General features: G+C 44.7%; 1 protein-coding gene across 4 annotated transcripts in view; it reads right to left on the bottom strand.

Moving 5' to 3' along the window:
* Positions 1-1,073: 1,073 nt before the first annotated feature.
* The window catches only part of KCNIP1 (potassium voltage-gated channel interacting protein 1), a 407,743-nt gene continuing 387,957 nt past the window's right edge, over positions 1,074-20,859 (bottom strand). For 3 of the 4 annotated variants that reach the window (XM_005221395.5, XM_005221392.5, XM_059878782.1), the window contains 7 exons: positions 17,970-18,094; positions 17,146-17,215; positions 15,601-15,671; positions 14,788-14,895; positions 7,078-7,182; positions 5,442-5,504; positions 1,074-1,906 (listed from right to left, as the gene is read on the bottom strand). In XM_005221395.5, coding sequence (XP_005221452.1) covers positions 1,859-1,906; positions 5,442-5,504; positions 7,078-7,182; positions 14,788-14,895; positions 15,601-15,671; positions 17,146-17,215; positions 17,970-18,071 — 567 coding nt within the window. In that variant the 5' untranslated portion in view covers positions 18,072-18,094 and the 3' untranslated portion in view covers positions 1,074-1,858. The remainder of the gene's footprint in view (positions 1,907-5,441; positions 5,505-7,077; positions 7,183-14,787; positions 14,896-15,600; positions 15,672-17,145; positions 17,216-17,969; positions 18,095-20,859) is intronic. The other variant, NM_001013604.1, reaches the window with a different exon arrangement.

The following is a 20,859-nucleotide window of genomic DNA, read 5'->3' as shown; positions in this document are numbered from 1 at the left end:
CAAGTGGAGATCCTCTGCTTGGGCCTAACTGTATGCCTGTTAGGGGCCAGCCACCTATCCAGCAGCCTTAGATGACTGCATGGCTGCACTGAGGAAGCTCGCATAGAGAGGCAGAGCAGTGGCCTCTGTGTTCCCAGCCATAAGAAGAGTAGCCAAGGGCAACCAGACTGGGAGTATTTCATGCACGCAGAGGTGTGGTGACCTGCTCTTGCACAGATAGCTAAGATATCCGAGGTATCCACAGACACCTAAGGCTTCCCCTTCTCTATATCTGTTTCCTCATCTGCTATTTGGGTTCAAAGAACGCCTTTGCCTCTCGGAGCTGACTGGAGATGAATGCAGTTTGTGTGAAGGACCCTTGGTTCCTCGAGGTGAGACAGAATCCCCTAGTAGGAGGCTCCAGGATACTGTGGGAAGAGTGTAACCTCTTTAGGGAGCTGTGCTACCTTAGTCAGTGTCCCTCACCTCTCTGAGCTTCAGGGTCCAAACCAGAAAGATGAAGACTCTACCTTCCAGAGCATTCTACCATAAAATAAGGTTATGTATATAAGCCCCTAGTACAGCCCTTGGCATGTAACAGGGGTTCAGTACATTGCTTTCTTTCCAAGAATGCTGCTGTTAACTCTTAATCTTTTTAATATGATGTCAAATGAGGAAACCAAGACTCCCAGTGTCCAATATAAGCAATTATTTGCTGTTTATAGGCTGGAGTCTCTTGATGAACTCCTGGATTCTAAGTCCCTCAGCAGGAGGTCCTGCCCACCGCTTCATCTCTGTATCCCCAACCACGCCATGTGAGGCTCCAGACTTTCTACACCAGAGGGTCTTGGGAGTGGCAGTTGTGCTGGAAGGGACAACGTGAAGAGCCTCATCTTTAAGCTGCATTTGCTTATGGTCACAGTCTTTGCATTTGAATGGGATATTTGCCTGGGGGAGGGTGATGCTCTGCTTGGCACAATGCCTGGCACAATAGCAGTACTAAGAACTGGAGGCCAAAGGGATGGACTAGCCTTCCCTTTCCACAACTTACCTTTTCTGCTCAATGTAGTCATGGATGAAATGACGATTAAGAGTGTAAGAAATAGTTCTGTTTATTGATTAGAAGATGGTATAAAATTACAGCAATTTGCAGGCATCCTGGGCTTTCTGGGAGGGTCATGCAGTGCTGGACTCAGGCAGGAGATGGAGTGAGGCATGGGTCACTGGCACTGGCCCCCTTCCTGCGCCACTAGCGCAGATGCTAGCACGAGAGGGCACTACTGTCCTTGCCTCTGGAAATGGAGCACATGGGCAGTTTGGGTCATCAGACAATGCCATGCTTAGTTCAGTCCTATCCTACATATGTTAGATGCTGGCGCTCCCAATCTAGTCAGGGTAGATTCTGACTGTGCTGTACAACACTCATTCTTCCCACCAAAGACAGGGAAAGAGGCACATTGGTTCGGGAGGCCAGAGGATGGTGCGTGTTTGGCTCAGGTCATCTTGCTTCCAGATACATCAAGGTCTGCTGGACTTGGAGGCAGTGGCCTGGGACACGCAAGTAGAAAAGTGTGCACTACTGTTTAAGCTCAAGCAGAGGGACCTTCCACAGGGCAGCAGTGTGAAGAGATGAGCATGCTTCCAAAAGAAACCCGACTTCATCTTGTCTCTCTCGAGAAGAGGGAGGAGGAAGAGCTGGCAATCAGAGACTGAGCCACATGGTCCTGGGTTCCATAGTATGTCTTCACAGAGAATTCTTCCAAAGTGTAAAAGGTGTTTCTGTCCCAAGAGTTAGTGTGTAAAATCAGCAGGAGGGCCGATCAAGGTGCTCAGTTGGCTGTTTAGTATGTCTCTGAGAGCCGGATGGCTGTGTTCACAGTTACATGACATTTTGGAACAGCTGGAGGGACCGCATGATGTTGTCATCCTGGGGAGGGAGAGGGGAGGGAAGAGGATGGTTAGAATTCTCTGAGGCTTCTCCCTGAGAAGCTCTATAACTGGTGAGCACATCTCCCAGAATGAGGGACTTCCCTGGTGGTCCAGTGGTTAAGAATCTGCCTTGCAATGCAGGGGATGTGAGTTTGATCCCTGGATAGGGAACTAAGATCCCACATGCCAAGGAGCAACTAAGCCTGTGCAAAAACTACTGAGCCAAGAGAAATTCAAAGCAAGAAACACCTTCTCCGGCCTTAAAGAGAAATTCAGAAGAAACAAATTATTCAGTAAACCAGTGAAGACTGCTTCTTTTAAGAAGCTGTGGGGAAGTGCATTTTATCAAATGCTTTTTCTGTACTTATAGAGATGATCACATGCTTTTTCTGTTTTATTCTATGATGTCATTAATCACAGTGATTAACTGTTGAAGGTTAAACCATTCCAGCACTCCTGTAATAAGCTCTATTTGTTCATGATGTATTATGCTTTTTACATATTGCTGGATTTGTGTTTCCATGCCTGTGTCCAGAAAGAATACATTAGCTTCCCAAATTTTGTATCTTATAGTGGCCTGGTCAACTTTCCATGATAGGGTTATGACAGCTTCATGAATCAAACTGAGAAGTTTTTTCTTTTTCTCTGTGTCCTTGAGTTTGTGTATGATTAGCATCATTTCTTTGTTAAGTGTTTGGAAGAATTTACCAGTGAAGGCATCTGAGCCTGACGTTTTCTCTGTGGGAAAATCTGAAATACAGATACAATTTCTGTAACAGGCATAGGACCATTCAAATTTTCTGTTTCTTTTTGTGCTAGTTTTGATAAGTTGTATTTTGTAGGGGGTTTGTAGCCTTCATATATTATCAAATTTATTGGAAAATTGAACTGTTAACTTTTTAGTGCTGGTAAAGCTTCTGGTGATGTTACCCCTTTAATTCTGGATATTGATAATTTGAGTATTCTCTCTCTTTTTTGTTTAAATTGGTCTTGTTAAACATTTATCAATTTAATTAATTTTTTCAAAGTGGAAATATTTGGGTTACTGATTTTCTTATTGTATGTTTCTATTTTATGTTCTCTATTTTATACTTTTCTATTGTATATTCTCTAAGGAGTAAGTATGGGATGTAGAAAATCCTCAAATGTTTGGATCTTAACAAGTTTCAAATTCCCTGTGTCAGAGAAAAAAGTATCTTAAATTAAAATATAATGAGAATATGACATCAATAATCTAGGAATCTAAAGCAGTACTCCAGTAAAGCAGTACTCAAGGAAAATTTATCCCTTTAACTGCTTATATTAGAAAAGAATGGTTGAAAACCAATGATCTGAACCTCTGTTTCAAAAATGTAGAAAGAACACCTAGAAAATTGAATTAAAATTAAAAAGCAGAAGGAAGAAGATAATTTGGAGCACGTGCATGCATGCCAAGTCGCTTCAGTCGCGACTGGGTTGCCATGCCTTCCTCCAGGGGACCTTCCTGACTGAACTCACGTCTGATTATCTTTCCTGAGTGGGCAGGCGGGTTCTTTACCACTAGCGCCACCTAGGGAGCCCAATGTAGAGGACACATGAATGAAACAGAAAGCGGACTAAAGTAGAGAAAGTCAACAAAGTTGATTATGGGTATTTGAAATCTTTTAAAAGTACATGCGTTCGGAAGTCAGGCTGCCTAGATTCTAATTCTGGCTCTGTTACTAGTGGAGTGACCTTAAAGTACCTCTCTGTGCCTCAGTTTTTTTGAGAGTGCAATGGTATGGAACATAGTACCTACTTACAGGGTGGTTTGTGAAAAAAAAAAAGTGAGTTAATGAATAGCTATAGAAGTTGCAAATGTGAGAAACTAAACTGATTAAAAACCTGTCAAAAAGCATAGTACAATCAAAGCATAGTCAACAAGCATAGTACAATAGGGCATAGTATTTAAAATTAAAATGATACAGTTCAAGTTCCATCTCAATCATTTTTTGAGGCTTAACCATATCTCTTAACTTTGCAATACCTCAGTTTTCCCGTCTTTAAAATGGGTATGATGAACACTGGTGTAACCAGCCAGCTCATAATGATTAAAATGTGGAAATGTTTCTAACCGTGTTAGAAAATAAATAACTGCTGACCTGAGCCTCTCTTCCAGCAACTTCCCCTCTGGCTGCCTCATAACTGGTTCAGAACCCCTAGACTACCCAAAGATCCATCAGCTAACAGGTTAGTACCAAGTTTAGCAGGGCTTCTCTAGGGCACTGCTCCAAGGCCTTGGTCAAAGTCAGTTAAGAATGATCAATTCTCAGTCTATTCCAGTTTTTAAATATATTGACTATGTGAAGTTTATGTAATGTACCTAAAACTTGGCTAGTGCTCACTACATGTTAATAACTTCTCCCCTCTCCCACTTTCTTGCACTTGCAGTTCTTACTAAGAGGAGATCAGAGTAACTGCATATTTTTCTGAAACAAAGTAGGGGTATAGATGCATTTTTCTAAATTAGAGGAAAGTGATTATTTCCAGTTCAGTCTCTGGCTGACTCTGGGGCTAATGTATCCTTTAGAACACAAGCATCAGCGGAGACCCACTGAGTTAGGATCTGCATTTTAATAAGAACTTCAAGGAGACTGGTTTGCACATTAAAGTTTTAAAAGCATTGGCCAGGGAAATTGTGCTAAAATGAAGCTTTCTAGATCCACACCCAAGATCCAGAGTCTCTGGGATTGAGACCTGGAAATGTGCATTTTCACAATCATCTGAGGCAATTCTTACACACACTGTGGCTTAAGAATCACAGCTCTAGACTTTTTCCAGCAACTCCCTTATAATCTAGGGCAGTGGTCCCCAATCTTTTTGGCACCAGGGACTGGTTTTGTGGAAGACAATTTTTACACAGATGGTGGGGGGCGGGGAGGGTCGGATAGTTTGGGGATGAATCAAGTGCATTACGTTTATTGTGAACTTTATTTCTATTGGGCTTCCCTAGTGGATCAGCTGGTAAAGAATCCACCTGCAATGCAGGATACCTGGATTCAATCCTTGGGTTGGGAAGATCCCCTGGAGGAGGGCATGGCAACCCATCCTAGTATCCTGGCCTGGAGAATCCCACGGACTACAGTCCATGGGGTCGAAAAGAGCCTTTCACTTTGTTTCGTTATTATTGCATCAGCTCTATTTCAGATCATCAGGCATTAGATCCGGAGGCTGGGGACCCCTGGTCTAGGGAGTGGGCCATCAGGCAGAGGAAGACTGAGAAATGACAGTGCTGCCCACTTGGAAGTCTGCAGTTCCACAGAGACCCGCTCTGGGCTCTCACAGCCCCCTGCTCCCCTGCTTAGTCTGTGTGGCTCAACCCCTGCATGGCCAAAACCAGCCGCAGGCCAGTCTAAGCAGTGGAGGTTGCTGAAATTCTGAGCTGCATTGCCGTGGCTGCGGTGGCTCTGAGTCAAAGGGCTGCAGGTTTCTTGTGTTCTCCCTTCTTCAGGTCTCCGAGTCCCAGATTTCCTTTTCCAGATTTAGAGGTTTTGTGCCCTGAGATCTCTCCTTACCTCCTGACAGGATTCAAGAAATTCATCTAAAGTCACGATGCCATCTTTATTTTTGTCCATTTTCTGAAAGACACAGGAAGCAGTTTAAAGAAACTGGTAATCTGCATTCCAAAACTTGCTTTTTGCTCACCAACATTCCCCTGACAATTAGGATGGTCTTTCATTGGTCAGACAACTCCAGGCCCTGGTTACAGCATTTTGACCCCCATGCTGCTGCTGCTGCTGCTGCTGCTAAGTCGCTTCAGTCGTGTCCGACTCTGTGTGACCCCATAGACGGCAGCCCACCAGGCTCCCCCGTCCTTGGGATTCTCCAGGCAAGAACACTGGAGTGGGTTGCCATTGCCTTCTCCTTGACCCCCATAAGCATCTTTCAAATGAAAACATTTGCTCTAGACGCTCGTCTTTTCATCACCCGATTATTCTGCTGACTCCTAACACGTCTTGCCCAGTCTCACTTCCAGCCTTTCCATTTGAGCACACTGGACACGGGCAGGTCTACTTCTGCCCGTGTCACCTACTGTGCGACCTTGAGTCTCCCTGAGCCTCTGCTTTTCTCATCTGCAAAGTGAGAGGATTAGACTAGATTGAGCTCTCATGTTTGCTGATACTCTCCTGCCACGTGAGAAGGCAATGGCACCCCACTCCAGTACTCTTGCCTGGAAAATCCCATGGATGGAGGAGCCTGGTAGGCTGCAGTCCATGGGGTCGCTAGAGTCAGACACGACTGAGCGACTTCACTTTCACTTTTCGCTTTCATGCATTGGAGAAGGAAATGGCAACCCACTCCAGTGTTCTTGCCTGGAGAATCCCAGGGACAGGGGAGCCTGGTGGGCTACCGTCTACAGGGTCGCACAGAGTCGGACATGACTGAAGTTACTTAGTAGTAGTAGTAGTAGTAGTATACCACTAAGATCTTGCCACTCTTCTAAGTCACAGATTAACGGCATCCACCTACTTTTTACCAGAGCAAGGCTAAATTCTTCAGTTGAAAGATCTCTCTCTAGTTTCCAACACATCCTAGTTTCCATCTGATGTCCCCTTGCTCCTCAAACACAAATGCTTAACACCAACGACACAAATGTGCTTAATGACATCTTCTGTATTTACTCTGAGGGCTTCCCAGGTGGCGCTAGTAGTAAAGAACCCTCCTGCCAACGCAGGAGACATAAGAGACACAGGTTCGAACCCTGGGTTGGGAAGATCCCCTGAAAGAGGGCATGGCAACCCACACCACTATTCTTTCCTGGAGAAGCCCATGGACAGCGGAGCTTGGCAAGTTACAATCCATAGGTTAGCACAGAGTAGGGCACAACTGAAGCGACTTAGCAGGAGGAATACACATAACAATATCTTTGATGTATGCACATGTGCTATTTACTCTGATCTCCCAGCCATTTTTATGAAATTTAGAGTCCACACGCTACCACTTATACTTAATAATATTCATCCTTGCTCTCTTCTGTAGTGTATACTTGTCTATGTAATAAAATAATCTATTCCCGGGGGACGGTACATCTTGTAATTCTGTTTCTTATCAGGTGTAGTGGAGGCTGGGATACAAAACACTGCTCAGACACTTGTGGGTTGGTTGGTCTAAGGTGAGCTTAAAGCTTACACACAGGGTGTGTGCTCTTACCTGGAAGAAGATGTCCACGTGCTGCCTTGGAGTGTCTTCTTTAAGCACAGGATATGTGTATTTCCCCATCATGTCGTAGATGGCTTTGACAATGTCCATCATCTCCTGGAGAGGGACATGGAAGCACACGGTGTGGGAACCAGGAAGGTAAGGTCTTCTAGGTGACACTCTGGGGCTCTCTGTCCCCCTTGAGAATGAGAGTGATTAAAAGGAACCTCAGCTAGTGAGAGGGAGTTAGAAAGGGAGCTGAAGGGTATATATCCTGGGAGCTTCTTCCCAGGACAATTCTATTTGTTGTCAGAAGTTCTTGGGTGGCTCACCTCTTCCTGAGCTTTCCCAAGTGATGAGTTATAAGTGGGATTTGAGTGTATTTGTTCATGTACTGCACCCCACTCCAGTACTCTTGCCTGGAAAATCCATGGACAGAGGAGCCTGGTGGGCTGCAGTCCATAGGGTCGCTGAGGGTCGGACACGACTGAGCGACTTCACTTTCACTTTTCACTTTCATGCATTGGAGAAGGAAATGGCAACCCACTCCAGTGTTCTTGCCTGGAGAATCCCAGGGACGGGGGAGCTTGGTGGGCTGCCGTCTATGGGGTCACACAGAGTCTGACACGACTGAAGCGGCTTAGCAGCAGCAGGTACGACTGAGCAACGTCACTCTCACTTTTCACTTTCATGCATTGGAGAAGAAAATGGCAACCCACTTCAGAGTTCTTGCCTGGAGAATCCCAGGGATGGCGGAGCCTGGTGGGCTGCTGTCTATGGGGTCTCAAAGAGTCGGACACGACTGAAGCAACTTAGCAGCAGCAGCAGCAGTTCATGTACTGACGGACCCATACCGCATTTTTGGAACACCTTCTCTCTGCTCTATAATTCCCTTGCATGATTGGCCTGTGTGGCTTTGTTTGAGCCAGCTGATGGGAACAAATGTGGACATCTGACTATGGAACTGAGTCACTATGTCGTTATCTCTTGAGAAGTCGGAGTGAAAAGCTGGAGTTTGTGTCAGAGTTGGTACCATGGGCAACTCATTTCCAGGTTTTAGTTGAGATCAGGGGAGAGCAGACACTGAAAATAAATATAGAGATGAACTTCTGTAAAGCGTAGGCTGGAGCAGATGGCATAGAGGAGATGAGAGAAATGCTGGGAGGAAGGGAGCGCAAGTAGAGAAGTGAAAAGGGTAGAGGAATAGAGAGCAGAGAAGGGAGGTGCCAGACGGAGGAGGACACAGATTTTCCCATGAGGAATTTCTCATGAGCTTACACACATACACACGTACCCCCATACACATGTGTTTTCTGAGAAACGTGGTTGAAGTAGACAGAGATAGTAACAGGGATCAAGAGAAGCCCTGGAGAAGCAGGGTCTGAGAATGGTTACCCTATTCACTAAAGCGTCCTCTGGAGTCTCCCCACCACCAACCATTCCTGCAGAGGACGGTGTGGCCATCTTAGGCACTGTGACCTAAGACAGTGCTGCAGGAGGGAGACGAAAGAGAGGAAGAGATGGGTGTAGCATAGGGGGAGACCAATAACTTTCTACTTTGTAATGGGGATTAAAATGTGCTACATTAAACTACCTGTAATATTTTTCACTCTAACAAGAATTATTTATTTCTTAAAAGACTTTTCTAAGAAATTACCGAATCTTTACAAGAAAGGTCTCAACTTAAGCCCATTGATGTTGATGGTTTTCTATCTTTGTAACCAAAAAATCCCTTTCTACAAAGACAAAAATTACCATGGGGCCAGATAGATGTTACAAATCCTTTCATATTTTCTTTCCAATCTTTCAGTAACATGGAACAGTGATCAGCACATACTCATTAAAATAAGTAAGTGGCTCTTATTGCTCTGTGGATCTGTTTCCTCAAAATTGTGAGCTCTGAGGACACACGCTTGATCCTTCATTGCTAAATTCTCTGTACCTGGCACCGTGTCTGCAGGGGCTGGGAGCCCCGTATCAGTTAAGTGTCCCCGTGGTGTTTTCCTGGTTACCCTGGCCAGGCATGGTGTTCCATGGGCTTCCTCGATCCCTACTCAGAATGAGGAAAAGGAATGTAGGAAAGCAGCCTTGTCTTCAGGATATTTGATAGAGTGTCTACAGAGACCCGGAATTTCCAAGTGGCACTAGTGGTAAAGAACCCCCCGTCAAAGCAGGAGATGTAAGAGACACGGGTTCTATGTCTGGGTGGCAAAGATCTCCTGGAAGAGGGCATGGCAACCCACTGCAGTACTCTTGTCTAGAGAATCCCATGGACAGAAGAGCCTGGCGGTCTGCAGTCAGTGGGGTCACAAAGAGTCGGACATGACTAAGCCACTGAACAACATGGGTATTTATTTTGCAGATTATAATCCCAAACTATAAGTTTGTATTTGTTGCTCATATTATAATATTAATAGCTTTGGCTATTGTGAACTCCTTCAGGCTGGCTTCTAAGACCTTCAGATATGCTCTTCACCACCCTTTTTTCTTTAATAGTACTCCCATTTTTTTTGACACTGTAAGATGCTCTAAGATCATCTTGTATTTTCTCTTTCCCAGGCCTGGAATCAACCAAGTCCAAGGGGACTGGTTGCTTTTCTTGGAGAACGGTATTTAGAAACCAGGGTCTAGGTGCCAGTACTCATTGCTACCGGGGTGTCATTGCTCTTAGGTCCTAACAATGGACAGAACTAGGGTATATACACCTGTCCACGTGCTTATGTAAAAATGTGTGCTTTAATGAGTCCTTAACATCCATATGGCTATAGGTTTGTTTCCTGAATAACTTTTATAAGAGAAAGGACTTAAAGATAAATTTTGATTGCTCTCTCAGGATTTTCTTTGCTACGATTTTGATGAAACTGTTTCCAAATGACTGCCAGGGGAAGGTCCAGCTATCTTTTCTAGGAAGCTGCTTATCCACACTTTATTTTCTTTTAAGGAGAATTTTATTAATCCTGCTTCCAGAAAGGTCTGATGGATATTTAATGGGGACAATTTTGTCTATATTGTAAATTACAGAAGGGGAGCAGGAGTTAGTAAGATTATTTAGAGATGGAATAATGGTTGAACGAAGGTTGAAGATCTTGTTATAAGGCTCACTTTAGGGTCTTTTTTTTTTTTTCTTTTCTTCCTTTTAAAAAATATATTTTGTAAAGTAGTATTTGAATATTTTAGACTATCTTTTATTGTTCTTTCATTGCTAAGTCATGTCCGACTTGTTAGTGACCACATATACTATAGCCCATCAGGCTCCTTTGTTCATGGGATTTCCCAGGCAAGAATGATAGAATAGGTTGCCATTTTCTTCTCAATAAAGTATCATATATTTGAGTATATATAGAAGCATTTAATTATTTACAACATTGAGATAATATTATACATCCTACTGTAAAAAATAATGTTTAAATGGAATGTATAATGCTAATTTAAAATTATATCTAACTGCTTTTGCATGGTTTTACATGGCCACTTGTTATTCCATTAAATACTGGAGTTCTTACCATATCTGCTGTTAGTGGACATTAGAATTTTTCACATTCTGGGGATTGTTCACCACTTTATCTTCAGCACCAAGAACACCTAACAAGCCCTCAAATATATGTTGAGCAAATCCATGACTGAATGAATGAGGAATGGAAATTGGAGGGTTGAGGTGAGGATTAGAGATGATATTTGTAACTCTGGACACTGTACCTGGCACATAGGAACTTAGAAAGTGGGATGCTATGAGATGCTAAATCCAAGCTTTGACTGAGATTCCAGGATACAGTAGATACCAAAGTGAGTTTTGAGATTGACCTGTGGGTATCTCACTATCTATGTACCACATCTACTTTGAGGCTCTAAAGGTGTCCAGCAGTGAAGCTTCAGAAATTATTTGTGATAGTTATTTAGAGATACGCCTGAGGCCAGGGGCGGTGGCCGGGAGGACCAACCCCACATCCAAGGAGCCGTGCCTGCGTGGGCGCAGGAGGGCCTAGAGGAGCTATCCCATGTTGAAGGTCAGGAAGGGCGGTGGTGAGGAGATACCCCTCATCCAAGGTAAGGAGCAGCAGCTGCGCTTTGCTGGAGTAGCCATGAAGAGATACCCCACGCCCAAGGTAAGAGAAACCCAAGTAAGACAGTAGGTGTTGCAAGAGGGCATCAGAGGGCAGACACACTGAAACCATAATCACAGAAAACTAGTCAATCTAATCACACTAGGACCACAGCCTTGTCTAACTCAATGAAACTAAGCCATGCCTGTGGGGCAACCCAAGATGGGCGGGTCATGGTGGAGAGATCTGACAGAATGAGGTCCACTGGAGAAGGGAATGGCAAACCACTTCAGTATTCTTGTCTTGAGAACCCCATGAACAGTATGAAAAGGCAAAATGATAGGATACTGAAAGAGGAACTCCCCAGGTCAGTAGGTGCCCAATATGCTACTGGAGATCAGTGGAGAAATAACTCCAGAAAGAATGAAGGGATGGAGCCAACGCAAAAACAATTGTGGATGTGACTGGTGATAGAAGCAAGGTCCGATGCTGTAAAGAGCAATAATGCATAGGAACCTGGAATGTCAGGTCCATGAATCAAGGCAAATTGGAAGTGGTCAAACAAGAGATGGCAAGAGTGAATGTCGACATTCTAGGAATCAGCAAATTAAAATGGACTGGAATGGGTGAATTTAACTCAGATGACCATTATATGTACTACTGTGGGCAAGAATCCCTTAGGAGAAATGGAGTAGCCATCATGGTCAACAAAAGAGTCCGAAATGCAGTTCTTGGATGCAATCTCAAAAACGACAGAATGATCTCTGTTTGTTTCCAAGGCAAACCATTTAATATCAGAGTAATCCAAGTCTATGCCCCAACCAGTAACGCTAAAGAAGCTGAAGTTGAACGGTTCTATGAAGACCTACAAGACCTTTTATAACTAACACCCAAAAAAGATGTCCTTTTCATTATAGGGGACTGGAATGCAAAAGTAGGAAGTCAAGAAACACCTGGAGTAACAGGCAAATTTGGCCTTGGAATACAGAATGAAGCAGGGCAAAGACTAATAGAGTTTTGCCAAGAAAATGCACTGATGATAACAAACACCCTCTTCCAACAACACAAGAGAAGACTCTACACATGGACATCACCAGATGGTCAACACCGAAATCAGATTGATTATATTCTTTGCAGCCAAAGATGGAGAAGCTCTATACAGTCAGCAAAAACAAGACCAGGAGCTGACTGTGGCTCAGATCATGAACTCCTTATTGCCAAATTCAGACTTAAATTGAAGAAAACCACTAGACCATACAGGTATGACCTAAATCAAATCCCTTATGATTTTACAGTGGAAGTAAGAAATTGATTTAAGGGCCTAGATCTGATAGATAGAGTGCCTGATGAACTATGGACTGAGGTTCGTGACATTGTACAGGAGACAGGGATCAAGACCATCCCCATGGAAAAGAAAAGCAAAAAAGCAAAATGGCTGTCTGGGGAGGCCTTACAAATAGCTGTGGAAAGAAGAGAAGTGAAAAGCAAAGGAGCAAAAGAAAGATATAAGCATCTGAATGCAGAGTTCCAAAGAATAACAAGAAGAGATAAGAAAGCCTTCTTCAGCAATCAATGCAAAGAAATAGAGGAAAACAACAGAATGGGAAAGACTAGAGATCTCTTCAGGAAAATTAGAGATACCAAGGGAACATTTCATGCAAAGATGGGCACAATAAAGGACAGAAATGGTATGGACCTAACAGAAGCAGAAGATATTAAGAAGAGGTGGCAAGAATACACAGAAGAACTGTACAAAAAAATTCTTCACGACCCAGATAATCACGATGGTGTGATCACTCACCTAGAGCCAGACATCCTGGAATGTGAACTCAAGTGGGCCTTAGAAAGCATGACTATGAACAAAGCTAGTGGAGGTGATGGAATTCCAGTTGAGCTATTTCAAATCCTGAAAGATGATGCTATGAAAGTGCTGCACTCAATATGCCAGCAAATTTGGAAAACTCAGCAGTGGCCACAGGACTGGAAAAGGTCAGTTTTCATTCCAATCCCTAAGAAAGGCAATGCCAAAGAATGCTCAAAATACCGCACAATTGCACTCATCTCACACGCTAGTAAAGTAATGCTCAAAATTCTCCAAGCCAGGATTCAGCAATACGTGAACTGTGAATTTCCAGATGTTCAAGCTGGTTTTAGAAAAGGCAGAGGAACCAGAGATCAAATTTCCAATATCCGCTGGATCATGGAAAAATCAAGAGAGTTCCAGAAAAACATCTATTTCTGCTTTATTGACTATGCCAAAGTCTTTGACTGTGTGGATCACAATAAACTGTGGAAAATTCTGAAAGAGATGGAAATACCAGACCACCTGATCTACCTCTTGAGAAATTTGTATGCAGGTCAAGAAGCAACAGTTAGAACTGGACATGGAACAACAGACTGGTTCCAAATAGGAAAAGGAGTACTTCAAGGCTGTATATTGTCACCCTGCTTATTTAACTTATATGAAGAGTACATCATGAGAAACGCTGGACTGGAAGAAGCACAAGCTGGAATCAAGATTGCCAGGAGAAATAACAATAACCTCAGATATGCAGATGACACCACCCTTATGGCACAAAGTGAAGAGGAACTAAAAAGCCTCTTGATGAAAGTGAAAGAGGAGAGTGAAAAAGTTGGCTTAAAACTCAACATTTAGAAAACGAAGATCATGGCATCTGGTCCCATCACTTCATGGGAAATAGATGGGGAAACAGTGGAAACACTGTCAGACTTTATTTTTTTGGGCTCCAAAATGACTGCAGATGGTGATTGCAGCCATGAAATTAAAAGACGCTTACTCCTTGGAAGGAAAGTTATGATCAACCTAGATAGTATATTCAAAAGCAGAGACATTACTTTGCCAACAAAGGTTCGTCTAGTCAAGGCTATGGTTTTTCCAGTGGTCATGTATGGATGTGAGAATTGGACTGTGTAAAGGCTGAGCACCAAAGAATTGATGCTTTTGAACTGTGGTGTTGGAGAAGACTCTTGAGAGTCCCTTAGACTGCAAGGAGATCCAACCAGTCCATTCTGAAGGAGATCAGCCCTGGGATTTCTTTGGAAGGAATGATGCTAAAGCTGAAACTCCAGTACTTTGGCCACCTCATGCGAAGAGTTGACTCATTGGAAAAGACTTTGATGCTGGGAGGGATTGGGGACAGGAGGAGAAGGGGACGACAGAGGATGAGATGGCTGGATGGCATCACTGACTCGATGAATGTGAGTCTGGGTGAACTCCGGGAGTTTGTGATGGACAGGGAGGCCTGGCGTGCTGGGATTCATGGGGTCACATAGAGTCGGACACGACTGAAGCGACGCAGCAGCAGTCATGCTGGGGCTGCTGCTGCTGCTGCTGCTGCTGCTGCGTCGCTTCAGTCGTGTCCGACTCTGTGCAACCCCATAGACGGCAGCCCGCCAGGTCCCCCGTCCCTGGGATTCTCCAGGCAAGAACACTGGAATGGGTTGCCATTTCCTTCTCCAATGCATGAAAGTGAAAAGTGAAAGTGAAGTCACTCAGTCGTGTCCGACTTGTAGCAACCCCATGGACTGCAGCCTACCAGGCTCCTCCATCAATGGGATTTTCCAGGCAAGAGTACTGGAGGGGGTGCCATTGCCTTCTCTGTGACTGGGGCTATTTCCTCTCTGATTAGCTCTCTCGTGCTCCTAGCCTCAGCTCACTTACCTCTTTGTTTATGTATCCGTCTTTATTGATGTCATACAAATTAAATGTCCATCTTAGTTTCTCATGGACGGTTCCTCTCAGTAAAATTGACAGAGCGGTTACAAAGTCCTGAGAAGTGGAAGAGGCATGAGACATTAAGCAGCGAGCCACTGGGTGGGGCGGCACTCTGTCTGGGGGTCAGACTCCGTGACTGTCTTTACAGAATGGTATCGCCCAGGTCCTCTGTCTCCTGAAGGATGTGGCCAAGCTCAGCACAGTACGCCACCCACCTTCCACTGCCTACCTTGCCCCATACTGAGGAAGGAGCTTCTGGAGGAAGAAGGGAAGTCAGCGTGTGCTGACATCGGGTGTCGCCTTACCCCAGGGCTGCAATTACCGTACAAGTGGGGGCATCCTCTGGCGGCTAAGAGTGTGGACTCTGGAAACATACCACCCAAGTTCAAAGCCCTCCTTTGCCTCTTACTGTCTGACCTTGGGAAAGCCACTCTGTCTCTCATTATCTTACTTTCCTCTTCTGTAGACTGATAATATATAGTAGAACCCTACCTTGTTATTGTGAGGGTTAAATGAGTTAATTCGCGTAGAGTGCTAAGTGCAGCGCTGCAGCGCTGGTCAGCCCGGTGCACATGTGAGCCTTTAGACTGTCAGTCCCTGAGGCCCTGAGTTCTTGGAAGACAGTTGTTTCTTCTGTCTTCAGGAAATCCTTCTTAAATGGTATAGAACTTAAGCATTGAATGATCCACTCCTCCCAACATGCCCATCATTTAAAGGAAGCGTTGTTGGGGCCCTGGGGCCTCTGAGAGACAAACATACCTCAAACTTCACGGAGCCTGTCTGCGTGGTGTCGAAGGCATGGAAGAGGTAATGGGCATACATGCTGGCATCTGCAAGGCACAGAAGGAGAGGCAGGTGATGGGAACGGGGACCCCGCACAAGGGAGGGAGATCACTTAAAAGCAATAAGAAAGAGGAGAGGGTGATGCTGGGGTGATAGGAAGGAAAAGATTGCCGAGTGGGAAAAGCCACTGCTGTGACCTGAGACCTGTCTGGTTTTCCTGGGGTCTAGGGGGGAAGTTCTAGCAAAAGCTAAGACAGGTTTCATCCCTAAGTCTAGCCATCCCTGGAGAGACGCTCCTGTCTCTGAGTACAGTTCTTGTTGGATGAATGACTTGGTCCTGTGTGTAGAAGATGTTCTTCTGGATGGCAGCACAGTGCCATGGAATGCGCACCCACTAAGGGTCAGTTAGACCTGGGCTCAGAGAGCAGTTCCATCACTACCTCGCTGTGTGACTGCGGGAATGTAACGCAACCTCTCTGAGCTTCACCTTCCCATCTCTGCACACTGTTTAACTTTTCACGTAGTCATATCATTAGAACCATCGTTGTTTGCCACATAGTCAAAACTCAATAAAGAGTGGCTCAACAGGACTCAACAAATAGTGGGTCTGGGGCCTGCATGGAGTGAAACTGTCCCCAGCTCGGGGAGGAGCCCTGTACTGGAACTCACGCCTGAGAAGGCACCTGTCTGCTGCTGAGGGAGGCGTATGAGAAATAGAGCCCGAAAAGCGTCTGGGACGTTTGGATCTCTGTTTCATCGGCCCCCGAGGAAGGGGTCCTGCAGGAGATGGCTCCTGGGCAGGAAGTAAGTTAACATGTGACACACGGAAGCCATGGGAAGCCTCTGATGCCCCAGACCCCGGGGCCAGAGCAGGTGCCTGCAGGAGTCAGGCAGGGCGGCAAAGTGCCTGTGAACCTGGCACACAGGCTAACCTTATTCATAAGCACGATTTTATTCACCTTGCATGTTTTTGGATTCCTTTATTTTTATAGCTTCTGGTATTTACTAAAGTTCTTTTTCAAAATTCCACCTTGCCTCAGCCGTTTTAAGGAAAAGATGGAGCACGGCACAGTGGGAGGTAGGCCTAACACAGCAGAGCTTTGGATGGACACTCTGGGGCCCAGTCCTGGTCTGCCGCTCTCTAGCTGTGTGATCTGCAGTGAGCTGCTTAGCCTCTCTGAGACTCAGAGGCCCATTCTCCCATAACCACACCAGCTTTCTAGAGACTTTATGATACTGCTTTATCACTACCATCTCTGGGAGAGGGTCCATTTTCAGAGCTCTTTTCTGCTAAAGCTTTAGTGAATTCCACATCTTGCAGTAAGGGAGGAACGCTGCTCCGAGCTCTCCCCAACCCTGAGGAGGAGGCAGACAACAAGGCCCTGTGGCCCTGGAGGAAGGAAGCATGATGGAGGGAGCAGAGAGGGAGCCGGAGGGAGCAGAGAGGGAGCCAGAGGGAGCAGAGAAGGAGGCGGGAGCAGAGAGGGAGCTTCGAGGGGTCTCTTTCAAGACCGGACTCACCTCCATGAGGGAAAAACTGAGCGTAGATCTGCTTGAATGTCTCTTCATTGACCACACCGCTGGGGCACTCCTGTGTGAGGGAGACGGAGTCAGTGGGGGAGGCTGAGAGCTTTGGAGGTCCTCATGAGCCCTGGTGGGCGGGGACCGGGTAACCACCTGTGCACTTCCCTGACTCCAAGGAGAGTGGCTGGAAGTTCTACTTTAGGACTGAAGCTGCTTTGCAAAATGGTGAGATGTTATCAGAGAACAGGCACTGTGAGGTGGGAGTTTGGGCTGTGGCATTTTTAACAGAAAGACCTGGGTTTGGATCCTGGCTCAGCCCCTTCTATGCTTTGTGACTTTGAGTGAGTCAGCCCTGATTCTCAATGTCCTTACCACGAGAATGTAAAATAGGGCTACCAGTACCTTCCCAGCCAGGCTCTCAGGAAGTTAAATACATGAAATCATGAGATAACATGTTGGCTTTCAGCCTGCTACTTCAGTCTGTGAGCTGGGTTAGCAGCAGACCTAAATCCCCACATTTCCGGGACACTAATGACACTGATGGTGTGATGGGCTATCCTGAGGCGAGTATCTAGGCCAAAGCCGTGCCACCCTGCCAGGTCAGGGCCACCGGCTGGCTTCCCATCCACCGAGACTGCCTCTTTCTTGTTTGGCACCTTTCTCTCTAGCTGGTGAGCGACCGTGCTCTCCTGACTCCTTTATAGAACGGCCTTCCTTACATATATGCAAAAATCTCTTGGAGGGGTCCCTTTGGCATTTGGGAGAGCAGAGTCCCAGGTGGGAAATGCTGCCTGGGCCTTCAGAAGCCATGTAGGTCTTACATTTTTGAAACCTCGATAAAGGACTTGCAGCTCCCTCTTGGTGAAGTTGGTTTGTGCCTCCAGCTGCTCCAGCCCCTCAGGCCGATGGCAAACCATGGTCATCTCCAGCTCGTCTTCAATCTTATCTGGAACCAGAAGACATGGCATTGGGGTGGCTCACCTTGGTGGTCACTTGTCAGACTGTAGCCTGGGTTGTCAGAAGGGGGGTGTGGTGACCAGGACATAGGGTCATGGGCTGGGGGGTCACATTGCAGATGACCTTCTTGCCTTGAGCCCCACCTCTCTATTCAGTTGCTTTCTATCTCACCATCAGTCCACCACTCCAGGTGTGTTAGACACCACCTATGGAGGGAACTTCAGCCCAGGAACATGCGTTCCAAGTGCTAAAAATAAGTCCATACAAAAACATTTCCTTGTCTTTCAAAATATCTGTTTTGTATATTCAATTTGCTGCCCACTGAATATTCCACTGCTCATCTGAATATTCCAGAGACACAGGTAAGTGAGCAGATGGATTAACATCCTCCGAACAGCAAAGGGAGACAAACCTACTAAAAAACCATAGAGTAAATTCTTACCATCTGGGAAACTAGAGGTAGGCTAGCTTGATTTGGCAAAAAGTACAAATTATAGCATGTTAAATATTAATTTAAAAATATGAAACCACTTTCCAGTATTGTAATATCTAACAGACATCCTTAAATAATAGGAAAGTAACTTAAATGGGAGCTACTTTACATAAATGAAAACTTTGGAAGCATTTGAAGGGCTCTACAAACAACTGTTTACATGTACTACGGTGCAATAGTTTTGCACTATTATTTAGGAAGCTTTAGTCATTTAAAGCATCCTATTGCTCTGTCCATCTCCTATTGAAGGATCACAAAATCCAAATAAGCGGAACTTTGAACGTTTTACCATCACCACTGGGCTTCCCTGGTGGCTCAGCTGGTAAAGAATCCACCTGCGGTGTGGGAGACCTGGGTTCAATCCCTGGATTGAGAAGATCCCCTGGAGAAGGGAAGGCTACCCGCTCCAGTATTCTGGCCTGGAGAATTCCATAGTCCATAGGGTCGCAAAGAGTCGGACACAATTGAGCAACTTTCATTTCACTTCACTTAACCACCATAGAAGTGTTTTCCTTTGGGACCTACCAGAATGCTTTCTACAAATTTACTTCAGTCAAGAATCAATTACCATCTAACCTTCCTGGCCTGTTGTTGTCAGGCAGGCATCACCAAATCCATGTATTGAGTAACTGTAAATCTGAACTGGCAAGAGTAGTGATGAGATGGGCAGGCTTCTGGAAATGTACACGCACCGTCATATCCCATGATGGAGAGTGAGGATGGGCTGAGTTTCCGTCTGAGGATAGGACGGGTACACGCATTTCCCTAGCTAGTGTCCGTCTCTTTGCATCAGATTCTTTCCGCAATTGTCACTTCTCCTTTTGAGACAATGACCCCAGTGAAAAAGGAACCCATCAAAGTCAGTTTATATCTTGTACCTCTTCTCTGAGGTAACTGACATTGGGGTAGAGTTCCAAGGGAGAGGCAGAAGAACTCGGTGACGATTTCCAATTGTTATCTTTTTTATGTGCTAGGGAACACGTGTCATCTTATCCCACAGGGATCAGAGCATATTACTCAATGTAAATGACACTTTGCTTGCACAAAATAGCTGCCAGTGGCCAATTTCCTTATAATTTGAATAGAGCCATTAATTATTGTTACGTTACCAGCTAACAAGTTAAGTAGCAATTATGAAACACTGTAGCATTCTCAAACAAATAATCCCACATAAGTATAATTCAGAATTCTCCCATATATTTTTAACTCATTTAAAAATAGAAAACAAGTTGTTGGTTTAAATCCTCTAACATTAGATTTAGTAGCAACTTTATTTTAAAAATGCACAGAAATTTAACAGTGAAAAGAGGTGAAAGTTATATTAAAAGGTAAACAAGGAAGACATGAAAGTATTTTTGGAAGAACTCATGTATTTTTGAAGGCATCTAGTATACCTTTTCAAGTCTGTCTTATCCAGAAGCTTAAAAGATTTCTCTTTTCAGTATTGACTATTATCAGATTCTTCACAAGCTCAGGGAAATTCCTTTGCAGAAGTTTGAGAGACTCTGACTCAGAAACTGCACTTGCTTACCATCTCTCTCATTAAAAATGCACTAAGTAATTATAGATATATCAAATATTAAACTCACTTCATTAAGACAGAACTGGTTTGTTTGCTGGCTGACCAGCAGGGTCAATTTTCCATATCAAAGAGATTCTATAATATCTGAATATTTGGACATTGACTGCCAAGCTTTTGTTTGGCTTTTTCATCACCCTCTAATTGTCAGACTGTGATCACATCAGTTACTGAAGAAAATTTGCATATCTGGGATTCAAGATGCTAGCGCTGGGAAATCACTGGCGTGGTGAGTGTTAGGGGCTTAAACCAGTGGTTCTTAATTTTTTTTCATTGTAAGAATTACAATTTACATCACAATCCATATACATAAAGGAACAATTTTGTAAAATGTTTTGAACCAAAGGTTTCATGAAATAATACTTTTTCTCACTAATGGGAACTGTCCTCTGTTTTCAATTTTAATCTATTCCTTTATAAAAATGTACTGATTATGACCCTCATGGTCATGATTTGGGAACGGACAACACTAATTTGTTTAAACCTAGAGCAATCTTTATGGGGGCGCCCATAACTAAGCATTCTTTCCTTCACACCAGCTGCCCCTTCTTTTTCTTTGTAAGGTTCATGGTTCTGGCCACTGTAGCTATATTCCAAAGCAACCTTGGAAGGAGCTGTGGAGGTTTTCACATTCCTGTTTTCCCTGGGGAGCCTCTGAGTGCTGTCCAAGTGGTCCCACTAA

Source organism: Bos taurus, chromosome 20, assembly GCF_002263795.3.
Source record: "Bos taurus isolate L1 Dominette 01449 registration number 42190680 breed Hereford chromosome 20, ARS-UCD2.0, whole genome shotgun sequence".
Taxonomy (NCBI): domain Eukaryota; kingdom Metazoa; phylum Chordata; class Mammalia; order Artiodactyla; family Bovidae; genus Bos; species Bos taurus.
The sequence above is the reverse complement of the archived record's forward strand: the minus strand, read 5'-3'. Positions and strand labels throughout refer to the sequence as shown.